We start from the raw sequence: 13,984 nt of genomic DNA on the forward strand, positions 1-13,984 counted from the left end.
TCATTTTTTGTTTGGAAAGTTACAGCAGGATGCTCATAGGCATAAGGGTCTGGAAATGGAAAGACATTCATGCACTTCAGGATGACCTTTAGGAGAAGTCACTTCTCCTCCAGATGGGTATTTTGGGATGTCTTCACAACTAGTCTCTGCTGTCAGAGTGGTACAAAGCCATCAGCCTATAGGGGAGACGTTCACATATAGCCAAAATAATTTGACATGCTGCTGCAACCCTTGTTTACATAAATAATCCTTAGTCATGTCATTAATTCTCATTTAAAAATCAGACTGCTTGGTGATGGTTTGGTTCCCAAATGGCCCTATCATGCCATTGACCATTGCAAAGTATTTCTTACTGCAGAAAATGGAGAAGCCAGTTAATAATTTTGTTGGATTTTATGAAAAAGCTCAGAAAAATATCTTCAAAAAATTTCAGTGAGAATTGGGTTTTTTTGGGGGAGAAAAAGGGTTTTGGCACAAATTTATTTAACTAATGATGGGATAGGACCTTAAAAGTCTGCTGCTGCAAACTGCTCAGCAAGTTCTTTCAAAGGGCCAAATGCCCTTTAATCTCTGCAGTCAATGGGAGCTGAAGCCACACAATTCTTTTGTATACTTTACACATTATGCTCTAAGCACGATAGTAGCATTTTGCTTCTCACTTACCCTTACCGGAAGCCAGCAATTACAATTGCAGTTTGTTTTAATCTTAAAAAGGAAAAAGTCTGTTTTACATACATTCCCAGCAACTGATATGTCCTTGTAGTGCAGAAACCTCCAGTAACTGAATTAAATTTCATTGCAGATTGCAGTCAGCACAACAAAAAAAAACTTATGATAATTTGTCTTTATGTACATTTCTTAATACAGGATATGTCCAGTAACAGAGTTGTAAGGTCACATTTAGTGAAATAGTAACAGTTCCTGTAAACAAACAAAAACAAAAAGTAAACCCAAACAAATCATGGATTAAAATGGCTAATGCATGTCATTAAGTATTCTTTACAAGTTACAATGTGCACACCACTCACTGACTGTTGTTATTCAGTGCTGCTAATGGGGACACTGAAAGAGGCTCACTGTACAGGCGTTGCATCTTGATTTAATAAACAGTTTGTATAGTATCAAATTATATCAAAAGTCTAAAAAAACCCATGAGAACTGTTATTTTACAAGCTGTCTTGTGCTGAAAAAACAAAACGAGTTCTAACCTGCAGTTTAAAAAAAAGTTTTGAAGTAGGCAATTTTGCAGCATGGAAATAAGTGCTAGAAAAATGTGATAGTCTCAAGTAAGAAGCCTTAAGTAAGAAGCCTTAAAAGGCTCTTTCAGTTATTTTCAGATTTCTCTTTGTCCCCAGGGCCTTTTCATACACCTTAGTTATCACATAGATCTCAAAGTGTAACATATAGCAGGTTTCATTCTGTACTTTTCATGCAATTAAGATACCAACTGATACTATCAATCATGGATTTCAACAGGGGGAATACAGGATTAGGATCACTACAGGAGACAAATGTACAAAACACTCAATGGAGTTTCTTTATGCAAGTAGTAGGAAAAAAACCCAGAGGTTTAATTACAGATCTATGAAATCAATGGAATTGCATGGCTGTAACATGTCAGAATTTGGCCCACCCTATACTTTTGAAAACTGACATCTTCCTGAAAGAAGCCATTGTGTAAAGTCAGTGTCTAAAAATCGAAAGACATACTTGTGAATTACTTAAATTTTATCCACAAGTTGAAAAGACGATACACAGCCGGTTCCCAACTTACGAATGAGTTACATACCAAACACTTGGTCGTAATTCGATCTGTTCGTAAGTCGGACCCCATTCATTTAAAGACGGCCACGCTGTTTGTAAGCGTGGATCGCATTCGTAACTCTGGGACTGGCTGTAATGCGCTTAATGGGAGTTGGTCGTAACTACGAACGGTCGTAAGTTGATGCGTTCGTAACTTGGGGACTGGCTGTATTCCAAAAAATGTTAAAATGAATATAGCTAAGATAAAACACTAACTATTAAAAGACAATAGACTATTTCACTTATTTCTCACAGAACACTGTATAAGGGAGCCAATAATTAAAAGGCAGTAATAGAAAAACTAGTCAAGATGCAACAGATGGATGCAGCATAACTTGTCTTAATTGGCACTTGCCATAGTAACTCTAGCTGCAATTTGATAAGTATGATAAGACATCTGTGTCAAAATATGTAAGCTCATTAAAACTATTGGTCTGAAAACTATTTAAGAAAGTGAAAGGAAAAATAATTCTAAAGGGAGGGAAGAAAAATCTAGTCATTTTTAGATTTAGAAAAAATATTTTTAATAGTTCCATGCAAAACCTTCTGGCTTGTTGTTCAACCAAAGTGGCCATTGCAACGGTTATTGGTTATGAAGATTTTTCTTTTAAAAAATGAACTGGATACAGTAAGCTAAAAAGTGTGTATACCTATACACACTACATATGGTATATTTTTATATATACACATTGTGTGTCAGATATACACATACCAATTTCACCTTTAGCAGGAGACTAAAAGTCAATGGATAATGAGCCTTGTGCAGTATCCTCTCGTCCTCTCACATAAATTTCACAAGGAATCTCCTCCATCACCCTGTCTTCTATTACCTGCTCAGGGCAGTCATGGGCCTGTTTAAATGTGTAACTACTTTTCTTGAAGGTGCTATTAAATGTTTTCATCGGCTGAGGCTGTGCAAAATCATTGCGGAAAGGAAGTTCCATGGAACTGAGGTTGGTCCTGCTTTGTTTTATACAGGAGGCTTGAGAGCCACAGTGATGGTCATGAATACATCTTGAAGCAGTAGAGGAACGTCTCATTTTCTGATAGTTCTCAAGTTCTTCAGATAAGTCAGCCAAGTCTGTAGAAATCTCTTTATCCCTTAAGGAGAACAGTTCATAATGTGGAGGATCAAATACTTCTTGGAAGCCAGTTTTATTAAAAGCAGTTTTGCAAGCCATAACCTTTTTGCGAGGCTGCTTTACTTGCACCAGAATTGAAATTATGAGAAGAACCAAAACTATCCCTGAAGTAATTCCGATGATGGTTCCATGAGTTTTGGTGATTTGTTCAAACAGTCCAGTTTTTCTCTTCTCTGGAAAAAAAAAAAAGAGAGAGAAAGGGTGGGCTTTTGAGTCTGTCTACAATAGCTGATCAAAAATAATTTGGTAAAATTTTAGTTTTGACTTTGTATGTAAAGATTTAAGTTAATGAGAAGTGTAAATGGCAGAGCAGGTCATATTCTGTGATGTCACTCATGTGTGTGCAAATGTTTATTAATTAAGAATAGGCTTCTTAATGGACACTGAGATCCCTAGGAGTCAGAGCAGAATTTGGCCCTGTATGTTTGAAGTATTAGTCCTTCCTCAGATGAAACTCACTAGTCGGAATTAAGTTTTGTTTCACAAGAGCCGAGCAAAGACTGTAGAACTGAGCTAATTTCACAGTGTGCAATTTCTGACAAGTTTTCCATGCTCTGCCCTCAGATAAATGTGTGCAGTTTTCCCTGAGATTCACACAAACATTGAAGAGCAGTATATGGCTCTATTTTTAGGAAAGAAGTTATATTAGAACATTAATGAATGTATAAGTTTTGTGGGCTTTTCCATATTAAAATCAGCACAGCGTTTCAGCTTTCAGCAGTAGAAAACCTTCAGAGGCTGGTGGGACCCCTCTAATTCAGCCACATACCTACTTTGTTGAGGTGTGAGTTCCTTCCTGACCCTTGTGGTAATGAGTTTACATTCTGAAATCTAAAATTTGATTAAACTGCATATCATTACTTTATTTTGCATAACTACAAATGCTCATATACAAAGGGCCCAGGTCTACTCCCATTGTTGCCAATGGCAAAATTCTCATTTTAATGGAGGAAAAATCAGGCCCCAAACTTAGTCCTTTAAAATAACAACAAAATCAATATACAAAAATCCCACCATACTCTTTATCTTGACTCCACTAAATGGCTTCGTGACTGGACTGAACAGTACCTACATATTGAGTTGCAAGTTATTTAACAGGCCATGATGTCATAAGATCAGTTAAAAATTACTTGATAGCAGCTCCTATGAAAGTACAGAAGATGGCAGTATCTGCTTACAGCAGGTTTCCCACACTTTTAGAGACAAGCCTCAAAGGGAAGCAGAGCTAAATCTGCAAAATAACGAGGAGTACACAGAAGTCACCTACTTCAGGACAGGCTCAACAAGAAAATAACAGAATACTCCTGCTTAGTCCCATCAATCCCAGGTAAAATCCCTCCAGTGGATCATTGACAATCTATAACATATCCTGGAAAATGATCCCTCGCTCTCACGGACCTTGGAAGAGAGCTGGTCCATGGCTATAGACAGCCCTCCCCCACCAACCTCAACCAAATTCTCACCAGCAACCACACACTTACCCAGGAACCTATTCCTGCAACAAACTCCATTGCCAATTCTGTACACATCTATTCAAGTAACACCATCACAGGACTGAACCACATAAGCCACACCATCGTGGCTCATCTACTTGCACATATGCCAGCAAAGTCCTTCTGCCCTGTATATTAGCCAAACTGGACAGTCTGTGCCTCACGGATAAATGGACACAAATCAGATATCAAGAAAGGCAACATACATAAAGTATTCTCCTAGTGGTTTAATCTTCCTGGACATTCAGTAATGGATTACAAAAAAAACCAAAAAACAAAAACCCCACCCAAACAACAAAAAATGTTTCAAAACCGGCCTACAAAGAGAAACAGCAGAGCTGCAATTCACTTTCAAATTCAATACAATCAAATTAGGACTAACTAAGGATTTAGATTTGTAATCTCACTACAAAGGCAATTTACTCCTCTCTTTTATATTCACACCACTCCATCAGCTGCTGTGAGTAAGCCATATCCACCCTGACTGAATTAGCCTGGTTAACACTGGTTCTCCACTTGTATAAGAAAGGAAGGGATATATTTATCTAGTACTTTTAATATAATACATACACACACCTGCCTTTGTTATTTCCATTCCAATTCATCCGATGAAGGGGGGGTTTCCCACAAAAGCTTGTGCCCTAATAAATGTTAATCTCTAAGGTGCCACTTTTAGAGACAAATGTTTTGCTCTGGAAGAAGTACATGTCCCTGAATGACTAAAAGATGTGTATGAATAGAACATAATATTCATTAGAAAACAGTAAAAATATTTATTACATTTTGGGTTTTCTTTTGAGGGTGGGAGAGGTGATGTTAGGTACAAACAATTCTGTTCATGTCTAAAGCTAAAATGAACCATAATGGCCAATTTAGTACACATGTAAATGCTGAGCATGGTAGCATCAATTTGTTGCCATATATTTAATAAATAAGTCTCACACAGTGCACTGGGTTTATAAAGGATTCTAGGAAAGGTGCATATTTCAGAAAACAATCTTCAGTTAAGGCAAACATTTCAGAAACCCCTTTCTGTTGGGAATGTGTACAATACTAGCATAGACAGTGCTTCAGATGGAGCAGGCTTTATGATGGAAACTTGCAAGTGACTAATTAGTTTTGTTAATTAGAATAAATAAAACAAATATTCTGTGAAAAGATACATTTTAGCTTGGTAATTACATTTTCACACTAACAAAGGGGACTCTTTCAAAAAACAAGGATTTTCCTGCACAAGGCATCAAGATTTAGGAATGGACAGTAACAGTAGAAACCAGGCAAATACAGTAGGCTAGTGCTCTGTTTACAGTTTAAAATACCCTTTGTGAAGGGCATGAGATATTTCAACTATAGGGCAGGTACATCCTTCAACCCTGCTCATGGACTTCTTCATTTTTAATTAAATAGCTGTCTTCCACACATTTGCAAGAAAAGACATTTTATTAATGTTTTTCTTAAATGAAAGGCAAACTGACCATCCTGGTCATTAAGGTTGTGTGTTGAACTATATTCACCTTTGCAGTGATTTTCATCCCAAGGGTATGCACAGTTTTGAATGCCATTGCAGACCAAAGAATTATTGATGCACATGTTGCTATGGCAAAAGTAAGTGCTGCCTGAGCATGGAGCTGCAGGAGAAAAGAAAAAACAAGTTAAGGGTGGTTGCCAAGCTCTCAGAGTGCACAAAGTCTGTGAAGAAACTTTGCATTACTCAAAATACATATTTATTTCTTCACTTACTGATTTGAATATTTCAAATGAAGTGTGTTTTCCTGCATGTCACTTAAGTAGTTTACTATATGCCTATTGGGGTTGCTTTTAGATGCACAACAGACACTATAATCAAAACATTGCTGATCAAATTGGCTACCATAAGAGTCATATATTGGTTGGTCTCCAAATGCACATGATGGAGAAAGTTTATATAGTCTGAGTGTCTGTCATAAAGCATTATATTGCATTCTGAATTACCTACTGATTATATTACACTGGTGACCAAAATGTGCCATATGCTTTCCAAACACACAGGACATCAGTTTCTTCACTGAAGAGTATATTTTCCTCCAGTACAGAACGTCATGGAGGCATTGTGATTTACAGATGAACGCAACATGAACATGACACATTCCTGCTCGGAAACTCTAAAAATCTAAGAGATGCTGTGTAGGTCAGAGGCAGCTAAAGTTCCTACCCATCTTCCAGCAGATATTCAGTATTTCCAAAACCTTGGCTGTTACATGGAGGTAAAATTCCAGTTCCTGGAGACTTTTGGAGGAAACAAGTTCCTCAGTGGAGGACCTTTCCCTAAAAACTCCTCTCTTCACGCCTCAGGAATTCAAATCTTGGTATTTTCAAATAGACTATCCTTGCTGCCATCAGCCATTGAGACAGTCCATAGGAAGAGAGATATAAGCTTGGCCTGAAGCCCTGTAGGGCTTTGTATATTAAAGGAGACATCATGAATAGAATCCAAAATCAACCAAAAAGCTGGTACAAAAAATGTATTACATTGGTAACAATGTAGTAGCAATCAGCCCTCCTACAGTGCATTCCCCCGAGCTCAAAGTGCATTACAGACATTTAGGAATGGCTATCATATGGGCACCAGTAGTGTAAGCACAATAACACACCTGCAACCTGGGACTTCATGGCTGTTGCTATATTGTACTCAGCAGCCATTTGGAACTTCATGGTGAAAGAGGTGAACTGCTCATGAACATGCCCTATTTATTAGCAATAATAGAAGGTGCATGGGAGACAAGCCTTTAGTTGGCAGCTGTTTATGTACAGAAAACTGAAGAAATAAATACTATGCAGTCTCTCTAAAGAGAATTTAAAATTTCTTTATATTACATGCCCTTGATATTAGATCAATGTCAAAGCATCCATTTTCAGTATATATGTAGCATAGTCTTTCTGCTGCAGGACATTGCTTTTGATTTTCTATTCAATATACAGTGTTCCATTTCTCTACATCAATAATGTAGTATTTACACACGAGAGATTTCTGTATTGCTCAAAGTCAGTTATATACCAGTAGATTTGCGTACTGTTAGGATAGAAGTGTACAGCTGACAAGTTCTTACTCTGTCCAGGAGAAGATAATGGTTCAAGGTTCTGATTTTTTCTATTTTCATGTTATCAATCGATTGCTATATATTGGTAAGTATAGAGCCTCTGTTTGTAGCCTCAATTCTTTGGATCATAAAGCTTTTGTCCTACATAATTTAGGAATCTCCTAGAATATGCATATGTTATCCAATTTTTATCTTAGTAATTTCAATATTTCTAAATATCATTATAATTGTTTCATGTACCCAGGACCGGATTAAGGGGGGCGGGGGGCTAGCCGGGCAGCTGCCTGGGGCGCCAACTTATGAGGGGGTGCATGATTGAAGTTGTAAGGGGTGCTGCACGCCTGGGGGCGGAGCCATGCATGTGCTACGTGCCCAGGGCCGGGCTGTGCATGCGCCGTGTGCCTGCTGTTCGGGGTGCAACTATGGCTCGGTCCGGCACTGAATGTACCTTCCTTGCTTGGGTGTTGTAAAAATGTAAATATTTGGAAAGTTTGAGGTCCTTTGAAGAACAGTATCTTTAGCGTTATTAATTCATGAGAAGTTGTGGAGAAGCACTGTATGAATTAACAATGAGAGGCCTAAGGCAGTAGAGGAGGGAGGGAACTTTTGAGGCATTGCTTTTTCAAACGAACTTCCACTTTTTCATTTAACTTCTTTTCACTATTTAGTTTGAACTCAGAGATGCAAAAGAGGTGAGCCTTCATCCAGCATCCAAATAAATGGTCAAATTCTCAAGAAAGCTTTGCTCCCATTAGATTAATAAATTACGGCCAGTTTGTTCTCAGGGAGAATTGGAATGGGAGCTCAAAGGTGATGCTGAATCCTGAGCTTTTTTGAAAATCTGGCCATTCATTTACTTTAAGTGCCAATAGGGAAGAATAAGGTCCTCAGGTTTTTTGCCTGATCAAACTCTGATTACTTTTTTAAACTACGGTAGAACCTCAGCATTACAAACACCAGAGGTATGAACTGACCAGTCAGCCAAACATTACATTTGGAGAGAGAAGAATGCAATCCAGTAGCAGCAGGAGTGACCCTATGTCTAAACTGCAGGCTTCTTTCACAAGAAGCTTTTCCGGAAGAGAGCTTCCGGAAAAACTTTTCGAAAGTGAGTGTCAGCACAGCAAAAGCGCATTGAAAAAGTGATCTGCTTTTTCAAAAGATAGCATCCATTCAGTGTGGACGCTATCTCACATTTAAGCTGTGATTACTATGGATGGAGTGGCCACCAGGGCACCTGTGTTTTTCCTCTTCCCTCTTCTTTCAAAAGAACTCCCTCTTCCCCATCCACATATGCCTTTTCCTGAAACAGCTCTTTCGGAAAAAGGCTTCTTCCTCATAGAAAGAGGTTTACTGTTGTCGGAAAAACCCCTCCGTTCTTTTGACTTTTTGTGGAAAAAATGTGATTACAGTGTGGACGTAAGTGAAGTTTTTCTGGAAAACCGGCCATTTTCCCAAAAAACCTCTGCAGTGTAGACATACCTCCTCTCCCACCAAAACCGAATACAGTATCATACTATGTTAAATTTAATCTGTTCAAAAATAAATGGAAAGTTTTTTTTTGTAATTTTGACAAGGCAGGGAAACCATTTCTGTGCTTGTTTAATTTAAATTAAGAAGGAGTAGCACAAACAGAAAAGGATCTTAAGTGATTCAGCCTGAGAAACGGGTGTTTATCCAGCATTTTGTGTAGCATGTATAAAGAAAAAAATATGCCAATTAGTGTGGAAATGTTGGAGACACGGATCAAAGCTAACATGATTAAGAATCTTTGACTGAAAGCACAGCTGTATAGAAGAACTGGCTAGATTTTTCTTAACTTAAGAAACAAGGTATAAAATTGATTGCCTATTCCTGCAAGATGTAATTTCTGGAAAGCCAAAGAAACAGTAGTTGTTGGGTAGAACAAATGTGGAATGAACAGCTATGGGACATAGGATCAAACCAGGAATTTGATGAAAGCTGGTTTTGGTTTTTCGGTAGTACTTTCTCTGTAGCCATGTCATTTTGAGGTTCATTGTTAGGTATGAAATTTGACTGTTTGAAATATATCTGGGTAACATTTAAAAACATTTTTTCCTTCCCTAGATTCTTTTGTAAAAGATTTTGGTTTTGAAATATGTGCATTACCAAGAACTGAGAATTTGAATCCTGGCAAAAGAATCTAAACTCTTTATTCTTCCACATAGCTCGTTTGAGTACCATACAGTTTACTGCAAATGGAGAAGAGGGAGAATCTTTTGAATGAAAATTTAAAAATTGAGGTTGTGTGGACACTGAAGATGAACACATATGAAAAGGACAAATCACATTTCAGAACAGAAGGGGGAAGGAAGGTAAATGCATGTGAGTTACATTAATTAATTACATTCATGTTACAGACATTAGACAGGATCACAAAGAAAAAACAGTTTCTTGCCATTTCAACCAGAAAGGACACTGTCTCAATGACCTAATCACATGCATCTTACTTCAGAAGACTTTCAAATCTGCACTTGAAAGGGAATCCTCTGAACTGGCATTCATGATAAAATTCGACACTCTCTGCGGGGGACTGAACAAAGACCCCAACTACCTTACCCATTACAAAGATAGCTTCCCCAATTATCACCTCTAATACCATTAACTCACAGACATCTATCCTTCCCCACCTCTAATATCATTAACGCACAGGCATTTACCTTCCTTCCCCCCCCCCGCATCCCCCTTCTGTTCTGAAATGTGATTTGTCCTTTTCATATGTGTTCATTTTTTTTTAATTATATCCTTTGATATATATGGTTGTGACTATTTTCTTCCACTATTTGATCTGAGGAAGTGGGTCTGGCCCACAAAAGCTCATCATCTAATAAACCATCTTGTTAGTCTTTAAAGTGCTACATAGTCCTGTATTTTGTTTACTAAAAGAGGATGTTGTCTGGGTATTTGTTTGTGTACTGAATATTGTAATGAAAATGCCTTCTGTCCCTTTCACAAACTTAAGCCCAGATTGTGACTTGGGTGGTAAATAGCCATCTAACCTCTTGGAAGCTAAAAGAATTATGCCTCAGAAAGTTCAGTCCCCCTCTCTTAGCTTCCTGATGTTAAGATGAAGTTTTTCTGCACCCACTCAGCTTCATGGAGTGGTACAGAGAAGAAGTAAGGCTTTGACTTCTCTCTGTTGCCTCTTCCATTCCAAGAGGAGGTTTGCAAGTATCACATCTATCTGGATGAAAGGCATGTGTGCACTTCCTGCATCACTTATATAGGAAACTTGTCAAGAAGGGAAAGAAAGGGGCCAAGAATTGGGAAGCTCCTTGCAACCTCCCTTTGCTGCACAAGGGGAAAGAGCCAACTAGCCCCATCAATATTTTCTCTTTTGTAATAGAGAAGTATTAAATGTGGTGCTGGTAGCACCACCTATTTAGGTTGCCCAACATTTCCCATTGTAGGGCTCTGTTTTCAGTAGTATCTAACTGCAAAACAAACCATCTGGGCTGAAGTTTTTTATGCTGTGTGTCTGCCATAGGCTGAATTTTTTGAAATGTCAGCCAAAATGGTTTGGCTGGTTCCAAGAACATGACTAGGTAAAATATATAATTTGTTAAGTTTTTGAGATTTGAAATGCTCCAGTATTCCCATACCTTGGAACAAAGTGCTGGCTGACAAGTCTTTGAAAAACACAGACCCAATTCATACATACTCAGTAGAAACTTAGATTAAGGCTACGTCTACACTGGCCCCTTCTCCGGAAGAGGCATGCTAATTTAGAACTTTGGAATAGGGAAATCCGCGGGGGATTTAAATAAACATGGCCGCCACTTTTTTTCCGGCTTGGGGAAAAGCCGGAAAAAAGCATCTAGACTGGCGTGATCCTCCGGAATAAAGCCCTTTTCTGAAGGATCTCTTATTCCTACTTACAAGTAGGAATAAGAGATCCTCCGGAAAAGGGCTTTATTCCGGAGGATTGCGCCAGTCTAGATGCTTTTTTCCGGCTTTTCCCCAAGCCGGAAAAAAGCGGCGGCCATGTTTATTTAAATCCCACGGGGGATATTTAAATCCCTGTGGATTTCCCTATTCCAAAGTTCTAAATTAGCTTGCCTCTTCCGGAGAAGGGGCCAGTGTATACGTAGCCTAACAGTTTAAGTTTCTAAAGGTTCTGTCCTTACTGGGCATGCTTACAACTCCTAGCTTCTAGTACAGGGGTAGGCAAAAGGGCCTCCCCGGACCGGATCCGGCCCACCAAGCAAGTTGATCAGGCCTGGGGAAGCCCTGTTGCAAACCCCACCTCCATGTCAATTAGGGTCTGGGGGCAGGGGGAAGCACGCAAAGTCTCCTCCCACCCTGCCCCCGCCCCACAAGCAGTGCACTGCGTGTTCCTGGCAGCGCGGGAGAAGACTTTGTGCATTTCCCCTGTCCTCAGACCCCTGATTGGTTTGGGGGCAGGGAGAGCACGTGAAGTCTCCTCCTACCCTGCAAAGGGCTCAGCATTTAAAGTCAGCTGCTAGCTGCTGCTCAGCTGGCTGTTGACTCTAAGCAGGGCACTCCCTTGCAGGGTGGGCAGGGAGCAAGAGACTTCACGTGCTTCCTCTTCCCAGGCCCTGATGGACCTGAGGGCAGCAGGGGCAAGAATGTGAAGTCTCCTCCCACTGCCAGGGGCACAGGTAACTAGAGCTGGCGGTTCTCTCTGCGGGAGGTAAAGACTTTGCGCACTCTCCCACCCCCAGACCAATCAGGGTCTGTGGGTGGGGAAGCATGGAAGTATCCTGGCCTCGCCCCTTCTGCCTAAGGCCCCACCCCTTCCAGGGCAGCCCAGGGCCACTTCAAAAATTTCTAAAGTGGCCCCCGGTCAAAAATTGTTGCCCAGTCCTGTTCTAGTAGCTGACTGGACTGCATATGCACCATTTCCACAGTGTGACTGAGGATTCTTCAGTCCAAGGCTATGGGGGAAACTGGACTTTCCTGGTAATTGCTGCTTCTGGCTTCAAAGCAGTCAGCTACTAGAACTGAAGGCAGGGAGCCATAAGAACACTGCTACACATAACTACATTGAAATAATGTTATTAAGGTTATAAAACCAAGCACTCAAAAGATAGGAAATTCCAGAATATAAGTTTCCTGTGCACAATACAATCTTTAATTACAAAGATCACCCTATTTTTTTCCATAAGACCTCTTCTCTGGGGTTGTATAAGAGTTGTGCTGTTAATAAAAAAAAAAGAAAGGCTTTTTGCTGTAGAAGCATCTTTCTCGATTGTTGAAGAAGTTGGAAGATATGTAGTGAATGAAGAGGAAACTGCAGTAAAAGAAAGGAGGGTTTTGTGGTTAAGGGAAACAACATGCCATCCTGGTGAACTGGATTTGATCTCTTCTTGTGTGATGCTATCATATAAGCCAGAACTATTCACAGAGAGGTCAGTAATTAAGAATTCATTTTCTGGATGCCCCACTTGCGGTCCTGGGGCCTAATTTACAGAAGTGCTGCACATTCACAGCTGCAACTGAAGTAAATGAAAGCTGTGCGTGAGTAAGTGCTTTATAATGTTAAGCACTCTTTAAAAAAATCTGCTCTCAGAATTAGTGGCTATTTTGACCTTCATCTCAGCGCCTCAGTTCCCCATCTGCAGAATGTGAAACATGCTATGCCTTCTCTTCCCAGAGGCGTTCTGAAGATAATTATTTGTAAAATACTCAGACACTATAGTGATGAGCACCACAGAAGAATTCATGAAGAAATAAACTGAAGTAATAAGGCTTAGAGCCACATATTGAACACTGAGGAGAACACAATATTGAGATATAATAATTAAGGGAGCACCAGCCACTGCACTGAATAAGTCAAAGCACCTGTGGAAAAAAAATTTAATCAATTACGATTATACATATGCACAATTAGGCTAAATTCAGGTGTCACAGGCAACCTTACTTCTGGCATTTCCTTATTTTTGAGTGTTTGACTCTGCAAACTTATTAAGGTTCTTTTAATGTAAGTAGTTGTGATTATATATTATACAAAGGAAGAAACCAAAACACATTCTATTTCAGCTCACCCGTTAGCTGACTTATACTATTTCAGTCACATCTGCAATGGGTAGGCGTGAACTGAATATGTCATGTAGAATTAGTTCATTTATGTAAACCTCTTCAGAAATATTGATTTATTTCATGGATGGATTCATACAATTACAAATCAGTAGTTAGGTAGAAGAGGAAAAAATGTGCTCAATGATCTGAGTAAAGAATAAGCACATAATTTCACTATTTTGAGCACTGAAGTTTGCTTATAACAAGAATATATTAAAAATGAAAATATGTTTTAAAAAATACACAAAATGCTCTGTTTCCTTGGCATTTTATTTTGACTCACCTTTCTCCTTTTCCTGTGGCATCAAACCTCAAGCTGGGAGACATGAATAGTTGTTCTTGCCTATTTTTTACAGATCTCCTTTTGGCAATGATTTTTTGATTTTCTCTTATAAAGAAAAAAGTC

The 13,984-nt window shown here is 39.2% G+C and overlaps 1 protein-coding gene across 9 annotated transcripts in view; it reads right to left on the minus strand.

Moving 5' to 3' along the window:
• Positions 1 to 829: 829 nt before the first annotated feature.
• NETO2 (neuropilin and tolloid like 2) overlaps positions 830 to 13,984 on the minus strand; it is a 53,575-nt gene continuing 40,420 nt past the window's right edge. For 4 of the 9 annotated variants that reach the window (XM_075940212.1, XM_075940211.1, XM_075940206.1 and 1 more), the window contains 2 exons: positions 5,914 to 6,066; positions 830 to 3,118 (listed from right to left, as the gene is read on the minus strand). In XM_075940212.1, the coding sequence (XP_075796327.1) occupies positions 2,538 to 3,118; positions 5,914 to 6,066 (734 nt within the window). In that variant the 3' untranslated portion in view covers positions 830 to 2,537. The remainder of the gene's footprint in view (positions 3,119 to 5,913; positions 6,067 to 13,984) is intronic. The other 5 variants (XM_075940208.1, XM_075940207.1, XM_075940209.1 and 2 more) reach the window with 4 other exon arrangements.

This window comes from Pelodiscus sinensis, chromosome 12 (genome assembly GCF_049634645.1).
Source record: "Pelodiscus sinensis isolate JC-2024 chromosome 12, ASM4963464v1, whole genome shotgun sequence".
NCBI lineage: Eukaryota > Metazoa > Chordata > Testudines > Trionychidae > Pelodiscus > Pelodiscus sinensis.